The sequence below is a fragment of the Macaca thibetana genome, chromosome 13 (assembly GCF_024542745.1).
Source record: "Macaca thibetana thibetana isolate TM-01 chromosome 13, ASM2454274v1, whole genome shotgun sequence".
Classification (NCBI taxonomy): Eukaryota; Metazoa; Chordata; class Mammalia; order Primates; family Cercopithecidae; genus Macaca; species Macaca thibetana.
In genome coordinates, this window is record NC_065590.1 from 89674863 (window position 1) to 89687899 (window position 13037).

At 41.3% G+C, this 13037-nt stretch overlaps 1 protein-coding gene across 2 annotated transcripts in view; it reads right to left on the reverse strand.

Annotated features, from left to right (window-relative positions):
- The window catches only part of VSNL1 (visinin like 1), a 112841-nt gene that overhangs the window by 59363 nt on the left and 40441 nt on the right, over positions 1-13037 (reverse strand). For both annotated transcript variants that reach the window (XM_050754284.1, XM_050754285.1), the window contains one exon: positions 919-1085. In XM_050754284.1, the coding sequence (XP_050610241.1) occupies positions 919-1080 (162 nt within the window). In that variant the 5' untranslated portion in view covers positions 1081-1085. The remainder of the gene's footprint in view (positions 1-918; positions 1086-13037) is intronic.

Here is a 13037-nt window from a genome sequence, read left to right on the forward strand (position 1 = left end):
AATTGCTGGATCATAGGTTATGGGAAATGTTCGGTTTCAGGAGGTAACGATAATGCTTAATATTTTATATAATCATTTCACATACACATTTATACATCTGGGTGATTCAATATTGCTCAAATCAACATTTGCTAATTAAATGATATAAAGCAATATTTTTCTATTTGGTGTTTTAATCACAAAAAGTTTTAAAAATGTATTTCTTTTACTTGTGTAACATTACATAAGTATACATGAAATGGAATGTCTTAGATCAGCCCAGTCTAGAACCAATACAACTTGTAGACTCAGACAAGCCAAAACAATACTACTGCAGTAGAAATTGTACCATTTATGGGACTGTTCTGTGTAATGTTCAGGGAAAGGTTAGTTTCTGAGCAGTGTACGGTGTTGAGTTATGAGTCCATGTTGTAGACATTGCTGCCCAGAGGTATGCTACACCCCACCTCCCCCTTTCTAAATGTGCTGTTGTGGGAATCTGGGTTCTTATCTGGATAAAGGAGCATCTTTTTTGGTAAAAAAAAGAGAGAAAAAAAGCCATCTTGTGTACTTTTTCTTTAACTGGGAGAAGTACACCTACCTTTAACAGGACAAACAATGTTGTAATTAGCAAACTGTCAATAATTATCAGTAAACACTCTTCTCTGAGCTTTTTATGGTTCTTTCACCAGATGCTGTCATTCCTTGAGCTCTATTCAGCGCTTTGATTTAACAATTACTCTTTTTGTTCAGAAATTGCTTATTTTGGGAACAACATATATACATTTGCATTTTTAAATGTTAATTTTTCTTTCTGAATGGAAAACAGCCAGTTGAAACAAACTGGCAACTTAGAGTTATAATTCCATGTGAGGGTACATGTCATGAAGGCCATAGTTCTGGCCTAAGGAATAAAAATAAGGTTGAAAAACAACTTACCTTCACATAGAGCTGCTGAAATTCCTCAAGATTCAGCCTCCCGCTTGGACAGTCCTTGAGAAATCCTTTGTACCACTGCTTGAGTTCATGCTCATTAAATTCTGTGCTTTTCACCAGGTCCTCCATCACTTCGGGGGCCAGTTTGCTATTCTGCTTCCCCATCCTGCCTGAAGAAAAGCAAATTAATTCAATTAGCGCTGTGGCTGTGATCATTTCAAACTTGGTTAGGAGCCAAGCTAGAGTTCTGAGCAGTCCCATGGTTGGAACTCCCTCCAGTGTGGCTGATCCGTATCTCCCCAAGTCTGCCTCCTTCTACTTGGTATTCTAGAAAATATACGAGTGAAATAGACTCTTCTGACAGTTCCAAGCGCTGTAGGGTTCACTCTTCACCTCATTGTGTCATCTTTCATATGGTGTTGACTCCTAAATGGAAGGCAACCATCCCTATTTATGCTATTCATAGTAAGCATATGGAAGTTGTTTTTCTTTTCCTTCTACAAATTACACTTTATGAACCCTTGTTTTCCAGGTGTTTAACTCTACATTTAGTTTAATGGGATACTCAGTGGGATTACTGACAAGAACAATGAGAAGACTTTATAACTAAATGATCAATAAGTGGCTTGGAATATCTGATCAGCAATATTAAGGAGTCTCAGTTGGTCTAGTTCAAGTTGGAGATTTTTTCCCCCAATAAAAACAGCTCATTTCTATTAGTCACATTAATTCTCTGTTTCTCCTCTCATAATTAGATACTTCCTACAATATTGTCTTCAGAGTTGACAAAATCTTGATGATTTTCTTCTAGGGATTGGCTGGGGAGTTTTTGTTGATATTATTCCAGACTGCTATTATTTCTGATTTTGAGTTAAAGTAATAGTGCATAAGATAATGTTACCTATATCCATTAAGTACCAGGTTGTGTGGCCAACATCACAGCAGGGAGTAGGGAGACAGAGCAGGCTTGAGATAATTCCTGATTTTTCTTCCTGATTTGGCCACTTACTATATGTGTTACTTAGGGCAACATTAATCAACTGCATTATCTTAAACTTTATAAGCAGACATAATAATAAAGCTCTTTCAGATTCATTGTGATGGCTAATTAAGAAATAAGTAGGTAAACAAAGGCCAAAAAATTCCAAAATTAATGTAACTGTTCAGGAAAATTAAAGATAATTTTAAAATTTTCTCTTTAATGTTGCTTTATAATAAATAATAAACAATAAAACTATTGCTAATAATAATAATAAAAGAATTAAAACATAAATTAACTCCAGGTTGATTTAAAAAGTCAAGTTAAACTTGAAAATTGGAAAATTTCCAGAAACAGGAAAGTGCCAGAAGATCTTTCAAATCCAGTTAGAAGAGACTGAGTTAGGGTTGAAGAATCACCCAAGTGAACCCAGTCCTTCATTGTGGTTGAAACAAACTCTCTTTCAGGCTGCAGGCACGTCTACACTTGCAATAGCCCGGAAGGGGTAATCTCATCGCATACTTTATTGTTATTATTTTTTACCTTCTTCTAAAACAGATTCCACACCCATTGTCAGTAACTTGCCCCAACAATGGCCAATTCTTTCACTGCAATGAAACTAAACCACCCTTGCTACTTCCAGGGAAATTTCCAGTCAGCACGATCTCAGCAGCACAAAATGCAGTCAGATGATACCATTAAGATGGCCGTTTACCCTCCAAACTCTTCAGCATGAGGAAAGGGCCCAGTATCAGCAACTCTGCCCTTTGTCACGGTGTTTCTCTAATTATTTCTCTGAATTTCAAGTTCCACGTCTCTTATTAGCAACTGTCTCTTAATTATAAGTTACTGTGGAATTCCATAGCTGGGTGTGGAAATCAAGTGGGTACTCAGGTGTCAGGTTTAATTAATGTGGGTAAGAAAACTCTAATTCATGGTTATCCTGAAAATCAAAAGATGTCTTGCGAAAACTTTCATTACTTCACTGTGGTTTTTTTGGTAGAGAATTACAAACCTTCATTCTTAAACTAGAATCTCACCTAAGAAAAATAGCTACTTAATATTGAGTGCTGGCGAGGGAGAAGGCACTTAATGGAATACCTCACAAACTTCATCTCCTGCTCAGCAATCACTGAGTAATCAGGATTAGGGGAGCTCCCTGAGGCTCAGAACACTTATGGTAACTTGTATAAGAGCATATAATTAATGCATGGCAGAGCTAGAATTTGAACCTGGATCTATAAGACTCCAATGTCCAAACATAGACAGGCTGGTGGATGAAAGGCATTTCAGGAGAAGGAACAGGAAGAGCAAAACAGGAAGGTTTCAGATAACTGAATCAGTGCTTAGAAGGGATGAAAAATGATCATTTTGCCATCCTGGCTGCCTCGTTTGGAAAAGACTTAAATTTACCAAACCACAAGCTCAGAAGTGACTTTCGTATTAAAAACCACCTCCCCCAAGTGCCTTTATAACTTCGACGACGTATCAGCTTCTTTGTCAGGCAAGGAGGCTTGGCTTCTCCATGGGTCACTTGTGATGTCTTACACTGTTCCAGCTGACTTGGGAGAGGGTGGTCTATTACACACACAGGAAATAATGTCAGAACCGTGAATCACAGTTTGGAGACTCAAGTGCATAACTTCATGCTTCTTGTATGGGTCTGCACCATCAGTCAGGTGTGTCTGGCAATGGTTGAATCATACAGAAAGTCAGGTTCTGGCCTGGCTCAGAATGGCATTGCCTCTGCCCTCATAGGCCTCATCAGGTCTTGCCTGGATTAAAGATTGGCCTCCCCACTGGGCTACCTGACTCCAGCCACCCTCCCTCTGCAAGCTGCCTGAGTGTATTTCCAGAATACAAACCTCATTGATCTACTCTCGAAAACTCTCTGTACTTCTCCTTAGTCTCCATGATGCAACCTCATCTCCTTAGCGTGGCTCAGGTCCTGCCTACTTATATCCTCATTTTCTGCCAATCTGTCTTTTCTCATGTGTCAGTGATTAAGAACTATCATAGGTTTCAGGATTGCATGCTTCCACACTTCCATGGCTCTGCATATGCTGTTCTCTTCTCCTAGAATGACTTTCCCCTGTTTTCTGCTCAGCAGACTTCTTCCCCTTCTTTAAGTAGTCTCAATTTATACACCACCTCCTCCATGAAACTTTTGTGGACTCTCCATGGCAAACTTAGGCACCCATTCTCTTAGGTATCTCCCTTTCCTTATAAAAGCTTCCATGATCATTACGTATTTCTCTACTGGATTGTTATTACAGTTTCTTGAGAGAGAGGACTATTATTTATTTATTTTTGCCTCTTGGTAACTCCTATTAGGTGCTCAAATAATATTTCTTGAGGACATGAATAAAGGGTCTGAGATATTTGGTATGTTTTTTTTCCTGAGAAAATGTCTCATAATCTATATATGAAGGAGAGTCAATGCAGTCACAAGTATAAATATAAAATGCAGTTGGCAGATGGGATAAATATTTCACTTAACTGCATGGAAAATATTCAGCGCCACCCCCCCCCACCTTGGAGTTTGTCTTCATCATTAAATTTTGAAGACCTTGCAGATGGGACCCATGTCTTTTATCTCAGTATCTTCAGTAACTGACATAAAGGTGGGTTTTAGTAATGTGTGATAAATGAATGAAAATGCAGTTAGATTAATACTCTCCACCTATGGTCCTTCTGCTCTAGGCTGCAGTGATATGGGTCAAGCAGTATCTTTCATTATGGGACCAACATAACAGAAAGAGCACAAACAGTACATTTTATCACATTTCCAATAAAAAGATTCCCCTACACCATGTGAGGGGGAAGCAGGCTGGCTCTGTCTCTAACTTACTCTGTGATCTTGGCCAAGATCCTTTCTTTCCTAGTTACTCCATTTCCCCATTTAAAAAATGAGGAGTTGGACCAGATGATCTTTAAGGCCTTTCTAACTCTATCATTCACTGATTTGCCACATAAGTTTTGTAAATATGAAAATGAGTCAGACTTCCTATTGGCTTGTCTCAACACATGCGGGCTTTGTGGATTCTTGACCTGAGAACCCATCAGCATTTAAGTGTTTGTTACCGAAGAAGGGAGTGGACAGAAACTGGAGTGTATTACTTTTAAGCTGGGGTTTCAAGCTATAATATTAAAGCCAGCCCATCCCCAAACCAAAAGAATTTCTCACTGCTTGTGGTGTCATAGAGAGAAGTTCAGTGCTAGGCACAAAACAGGACTGGTGGAAGGGCTTTGATGGACAAGAGAACTTCAAATGATAGAGCCCTTGTGGATGAAAGTGCAGCTTCACTTAATGGCAAATGATGCCCAGAGAAGATGGGCACTTTCGTACACTAATTTATGAAAGGCTTTTGTGCAACAACATTGACCCATATAAACTATTGACCCCCTTTTTTTATAGCATTAAAAAAAGCATTTTTTAAAACTCTGTAAAAAAGAGATTACGATTGTTTCCTTTTCACTGATGAGAACTTTGAAGGCTAGAGAGATTAAGTAATTTACCCTAGCTAAACCAGCTAGTAAGGGCTTGGCGAAGAATGCATGCAGTTCTCTCGCACCCCGCTGCTTTCCTAATAGAGGACATCGTCTTCTCTCACTTGCGGGATCATCTCAAGGATACTGCAACTACTTCCCAACTGGGGAAGTAGTTTTCCTGTCTTGAGTTTTGCTCATCTCTCATCCATTTCCTTCCCTGTCTTGATAGCAGGTTCCAGAGCAGAAGAGGCAGAGGATTTAAGAATGCTCTTAGAAGAAGATCGGAGAACTTTGTGGATGAGGAAAGGGCCTACGAGGGAGCCAAGAAGCACCCATGAGCATCTTTTTTCCATAAGCCCTATAGGTATTAAAGAGGATTTAAACAACAATGACAACTATATATATATATATATATATATATAAATAAAATATATGTGTGTGTGTGGGGTGTGTGTGTGTGTGTGTGTTGCCCTCAGCTTGTCTCTTACTCACTGTATCTAAATCCAGTCTTCCAGGACATACCAGGGCCTGTTGAATAAGAAGAGGCACACAGAACTGCATACCCAGCTCCTCCCAGGTAATCTAGCAATCAGCCTGGCTGAATCTTAGGAAGATTCATTTAAATAAAGACTGAGTGGCTAAAATGGAGCGGTCCCACTACATGTGCAAATACATAGCAGGATAAACACAGGAGTGGGAAAACAACCTTGGAAATAGGGCCCAGAGCAAAGGAAGAAAGGGCTTTAGGGACCCAGGTTGGAGACCTGCATGTAATGCAAGTATGGAAAGAGGCTGCAATGGGCTGGTCAGTGACAGATTACTTGGGTCGGTCTTGAATAAATCTTTTCTTTGGGCCCTAGGCTCTTCACTCATATCCTGAAACAACGGCCTTTGTAGAGACTGGCCTTCTCATGTTCAGACTCCCACCTGGAATGCCCGTTGCGCTTTTTTTCCCCATCTATCTAAACCTTGCTCCTGCTGCAAGGCTCCATTCCAATCCTGTTTTCTCCATGATACTTCTCTGCCAACTCTTACTACTCTTCTCTTTTCCTTGTATTTGATATTGTGGTTTGGGGTCATTAATGACCCATGGCATAATTAACTTGATGGAATCAGGTAGAAAACTCTGCACAACTAAGTTTGGCAGATGTTTGTAAGAATCTTCTAGGAGAAAAGTTCTGTGCTAGGTAAGGTGGGATATAAACAAAAAATGTGCTACCAATCTTAAAGGGCTCAAACCTGGGTGCCGGAGACATATACAAGTCTTGGAATATGAAGCATGATGAAATGAATACTCAAAGCAGAGAGCTACAGAGCACAGAGGACAGACAAATAGACAAATACTGACCAAATCAGGCACCTTCACCTGTCACTGGTCCCCAGGTGAAAACTCTTAAGCAGTCTTTCCTAAACTTGTCTGAATACAAGAATCACCCTTGGTTCTTCCTTAAAAATACAGCTTAGTGGGTTGATCCCTTGTAGGGAAATCTGTACATTTAACAAGCAACTCAGGGGAATATGATCATGAGTCAACTCGGGAAATGCTGCTGGAAAGCATGAATAAAAATCGAAGTACATGATCTAAGGAGCACACCCCAAACCAGCACAGACATAACCCAACGTTTCCCTGATTCCTCACTTTCCCTGTCTGGCATTCCTGATGTGGTTTCAAGATCCTTGTACTGGGGACTAGCATTAAGAATTCCAAAATTGGCTGGGCGCAGTGGCTTATGCCTGTAATCCCAGCGCTTTGGGAGGCTGAGGTGGGCAGATCACCTGAGGCCAGGAGTTTGAGACCAGCCTGGCCAACATGGTGAAACCCTGTCTCTACTGAAAATATAAAAATTAGCCAGGTGTGGTGGTGGGCACCTGTAATCCCAGCTACTCGGGAGGCTGAGACAGGAGAATTGCCTGAACCAGGGAGGTGAAGGTTGCAGTGAGCCAAGATTGCACCATTGCACTCCAGCCTGGGTGACAAGAGTGAAATTCTACCTCAAAAAAAAAAAAAAAAAAGAAAGAAAGATTTCCAAGATCACACAAGGGAAGACCAAAGCTTGAAAAGATTTGCCTGTGGGCTCCTCTGCTTTAAGCCCTTTGGTTTTAGGTTGGAGAGTTTGAGGCTCAGGAAGGTGATGAATTTTCCCAGATCACATGGGCAGCTGATGGCAGAGCTGGGATGAGAAGCCCATCCCCCAATATGGATGGGTGTCCCCCACTCCCCACCCCCACAGCATGCTGTCCCTGTGTCTAACACTCAAAGCCTAAGACACTACCCATGTTTATCTCTGTGCAAGGATGTTGAAACAACCCCCAGCACCACCCGCTTGGATCCTATAAACAACTGACATCAGATTGCTAGTTTCCAGAGACTGTTAAAAACAGCCTTGGACACCATGCTTCAAAATTGACCAGCATATTGTATGGGTTTTTTTGTTTTTTTTGTTTTTTTTTAAATAATAAAGCCAAATATCTGACACTATGGTTCTTTCTGTTCCCCTCTTCTTCGTCCTCCAGAGGCCAAGTACTCACAAGCCCCCAGCAGCATTTCCCAGTGGGCAGGGAGGGTGTGGACCACAAGCTGGCATTTCATGCTGTATCTGGGGACCAAAGCAGCTTCTGGAAAGAAGATAAATCCTTTCTTACAGCATCCTCTGATGACATTACCTCAAAACCTGAATCTCATGTAATTATAGCTGAGGTTTCACCCCGTAAGCATGAAACAGGTGGGGGCCACAGACTGCATCCCTGGGGACTCAAGATAAGGCAAAAGTATTTTTTTGATATGTAATAAGTGAGGTAAAATATTTTGACAGCAGTGGCAGTAGCAATGTTAGGGCAAGTAACAAGAGTTCTCTTTGCCAAAGTATAATAAACACCTGAAGGTGAAAGCAGAAGTGGGCCCCAGGGATCAATCATCTGATCCAACCTCTTTGTTTTCCAGAGGAGGCCCAAGGAGGCTAGGGGACTTATGCCAGAATTAGCGAGTTAGTAACAGAGCCTAGCCCTACCCTGGCTACCAAGTCTCAACAATAAGACTCATGCCTGCTGCAGTGCCCAGGCCTCTGATCCTTGGGTATGGAGACAGGCTGAAGGTCCTAAGCCCTACAGAATCATGTCTTCTCATTTGAGTAGGGTGTGAGGAATGGACTTCCTCCGTAGGTTTGCCCCAGCTGCTCCCGGTGAAGTTCCCACCTGAGCTGTCTTTCTACAGGGCAGGGGCTGAGAGCCTGAAGTGGCTCTGGAGTCTTGGCCAAATGGTATATCCCTGACTCTAGGCTAGGTGCTGCCAGCGGACATTGGTCTTGGCTCTCACTAGGTGGTCTCAAGCTAAAACCCACCTGGAAACTTGGGGGCCAGATGCCCAGGGGCTCCGATCTGCAAAGGGTCAAAATGGCATAATCAGCCCTTGGGCATCAGATGCAACTGCCATCTTCTTCCTCCTTTCCAAGGCACAAAGAACATTTCCTGAGTGCCCGGGAAGTATGACTTAGACCCAAGCCATACTTGATACCCAGATGCTAGTCTATGACTTTGGAAAAGTTTCTACTCAGACTCAGTTTCCCTTGTATCCCATTTTGTGAGTTTCCTTCTTTTTGTCAGGTTCTGATGTCTCTTTTATTTTCAACTGGACTTAGCATAGTAGGGAAAAAAAACTGTGTGCTGGAGTCAGACCTGGGGTCAAATGATGCTCCTGCTTAATACAAGGTGCATGAATTTTGAAAAGTTAATTAGCCCACTGGAACCTCAATCTCCCCATTTTTCAAGTGAAAATAATGTTATTTGCTCAAAGCGTTGTTGGGAGGATAAATGAGATAATGCTGATTTTTTTCCAACAGTGCCTTCTATGAGTCAGGTGTCCAAAAACAGTAACTATTATTATCCTCATCACAGGACCCAGCCAACTGGGCTGCTCCAGAAGATGGAGAAGGGGACAGTTCAAGACTCAGGCCTAGACAGCAGGAGTCATCCTAACCTCAATACATGACACCAAACCTGGCACATGTAAACAGAAGTACACAAATTGTGAAACACAGGGAATTTTACTGTGGCCTTTTTGATTCTCCTTCCTTTACATAAAAGTGCATCATATCTGACTTGACTGAGGAAAGTCATCTGATGACCTCACAGCCCCAACTAAGCATCGACCATTGAGAGAAGTTTCCATCCAATTTCTTGCTCACCCACCGAACAGAAGTGTGAGCTGATTAATAGCTGGTAACCTTTCATCTGGGAGTGTTTCAAGCAGTCACCACTTTTCTGCATCTTATTTTTACTTCCCTATGTGTCCTGTCTCTGACCATTCTATGTATTTCTGAGAACTGGTTTCTATGAAAGGAAATGGGCCATCTTTGGCAGTGTTAGAACCTCACTTAGTTCTGTGAGGTAACAGAGGAAATGCTTTCATTAATAATCACAGCCTTCTGTCCAACAGATTGTGTTCTAGGTTGTGCTGCCAAGTCCCAGTGGTGAGGCACTGTGACCCTTATCTGAGAACAGCAGGGAGCTGCCGAGAGAGAAGAGCAGACCTGGAGTGTCCCGCTTCACCTGCACATTCCCTGTCATAGGGTTAGGCCTTCATCATCAGGAATGCAACCCCTGTCTTTGCATTCAGAGAACTTGAATATTTGGGGGAGGGGGTGAGTGGCATGCACCAGTGTCCACCAATAGTAGTCAACTGCCAACTCACTCATCTTCTGACTATCAGGTTGGTGCTCTTTCCTCTCTGAGATCCATTTGCACTCACCATGTTCCTAAGTTGTTATCTCTACAGTAATTCTAAAAAGATACTTTAATTCATGTTATTTAGTCTTAAAAACAACTTTGAAATTCTCATATGAAGGTGACTTTATAGAAGTAAAATGTTCTAGTTGAAGGAAACATGAGCTGAAAATGAGTCAAATCATTCATTTATTCAGCAAACTTTTACTCAGTATCATCATATGATTCCCAAATTTTTCTTTAGGACAGGTCTTTCCAGGTCTTTAGGGGAGATCCTAAAAAAAAATTGGGAATACTAGATAATGTATTTATCTGCCTGCTAGACACTTCCATCACTGTATTCTACAACCACATCAAACTCCACATACTATGCAAACATGAATTGGTCCTCCTTTTTCTCCTAAAACATCCTTTTATTCTTTGTTCCTCTCTGAGTAAGTGGCCCTGCCATCTTCCCAAGGTTCCATGCAGAGTCTGGGCATCATTCTGAACTTCTCTATTTCATGTTTCTATATGTAACCTATCAACAAGTTAAGAAGTTGGTAGATTCTACTTTTTAACTCTTGATTCCATTTACTTTTCTCTGTTGCCAATACTTTGGTTCAGGCCATTATCCTATCACTTTGAGTAGTAGAATAACTTTCTAACTTGCTTCCCTATCTACAGTCTTGCCCTCCTGAATTATATCTTCCATACTATCACAGCTGGAATAACCTTTCTAAAACACAAAACCCAATCATGTCACTGCCCTGCTTAAACCCTTCAGTGGTCTCTCATTATCCTCACTCTGAATTCCAACTGTCAGCATGGCTTCCCAGACCTGTGCACTTGGGCCTATCTTTCCTTCCAGCCTCCCACCTTCCTCCCTCCCTTCACCCCTCCTGGTACCTCTTCAGTTTCCTCTCTCCTCATGTTCTCACCTATGCTCCAACTTCCTAATATCATGCCAAACTTCTCTGTGTTTCCTTTTGCTGTTCCTTTTGCTCTGAGGGCAGTTCTCATTAGCTACACGTTGGTTCTCTAGTGAACTCCCCCTGATATTTCAAGATATAGAGGAGGCACCTCATTTTCAGTGACTTCACTGTCTGGCTACTTCTTCTTTTGCACATTGCACAACTGCTGTTACTGCATCACTTGCCACAGTAGTATCTGTATTCCGTGTCTCCCATCTCACAGATGGGGGTTCCTCAAGGGTGGGTGATTGTCTGGTTCACCTCAGCACTAGTTCAGAGCCCACTGCTGAACAGATACCCAGGAAATGTTGTTGAATTAATTAATTACTATGTAATCCCTCCCATTAACAGCTAGAGCTTATCAGTTGAGTGATAAGAGATAACCTATGCAATGAAGCTTAAAGATGACTGCACTAAGTGCCATTAGGGAGAGAAAAGCAGTGTCATGAGGGAGAGAGAACATGCTTCTTTCTAGGAAATCAGTAACAAAGTTTCTTTGAGAGATTGGGTAAAGAATATTTTAAAAAGTGGTCCCTCGAAATTATCTCAAGGAAATAATGACACAAGCCTGCTGAGACATACGTTACAAAGGGTGTTGACCCCAGCATTGTTTAAAACCATTTTTAAAAACCACTTTTAACAACTACCTAAAGGTCCATCACAGGAAACTGGCTAAATAAATTTTTTTAGAGCAACGAATGGAAATTATGAAGCCATTAAAAGTGATAATGTATACCTGCATTGATTGATATGGGAGGATATTGACTCAATGTCATTTATTTAAGTGAAAACACATAAATATACAAATAAACTGTATATTTTCAAGAATAAACCGTTACCTGAGGACATACATTAAATACAATATAATGGAGGAAGGGAATGTAAGTGAGTATAGCAAACAAAGGGTAAATTAAACTATATGAGAAAACACAAGGAGGACTTTATATAAACAATGTTGATATTGAGCCATGATCTGAGGAATACGATTAACATAAGCAGCACTTTAGGAATAAAAATGAAAGAAAAAAGGAGAGATAATATTGTAATAAATTGTTAAGTGAAAAATGCAGGTCACAAAACAGTAAGTGTAGCACCACTTGCTTTTGCTTTATACACACACTTGCTTAAGCTTGTGTGCACAGGAAGTTTGATCAGTTCATAATTTATATCAAAATCTTAACAGTGGTTATAACTGCTGGTGGAATAATGGTGGCTTTTCACTCTCTCATTAATATCTTTCTGAACTCTTTATAATGAGCATATAACATTTATAAGCAGAAATATGTGCAAATGTTTTTATTTCAGCAAACAAATAAATGCACAAAGTGTCTTTCATTCACCAAACTAATAAAATTCTAACAAAGCCCACTTCTTTCTATAGCTTCTGTGTTTCATTTTCTTTCCTGATGCAGCTTGTAAAATGCACTAGATTAAGAGTGAGAAGCACTTTTACAATTTGCAAACTGCCTCCAGGGTTTGTTCTTTTTATTTATTTATTTATTTATTTTTTGAGACGGAGTCTTGCTCTGTCGCCCAGGCTGGAGTGCAGTCGCTGGATCTCAGCTCACTGCAAGCTCCGCCTCCCGGGTTCACGCCATTCTCCTGCCTCAGCCTCCCGAGTAGCTGGGACTACAGGCGCCCACCACCGCGCCCGGCTAATTTTTTGTATTTTTTATTTTTATTTTTATTTTTATTTATTTTTTTTTTTTTGAGACGGAGTCTCACGCTGTTGCCCAGGCTGGAGTGCAGTGGCGCGATCTCGGCTCACTGCAAGCTCCGCCTCCCGGGTTCCCGCCATTCTCCTGCCTCAGCCTCCTGAGTAGCTGGGACTACAGGCGCCCGCCACCGCGTCCGGCTAATTTTTTGTATTTTTAGTAGAGACGGGGTTTCACTGTGGTCTCGATCTCCTGACCTTGTGATCCGCCCGCCTCGGCCTCCCAAAGTGCTGGGATTACAGGCTTGAGCCACCGCGCCCGGCA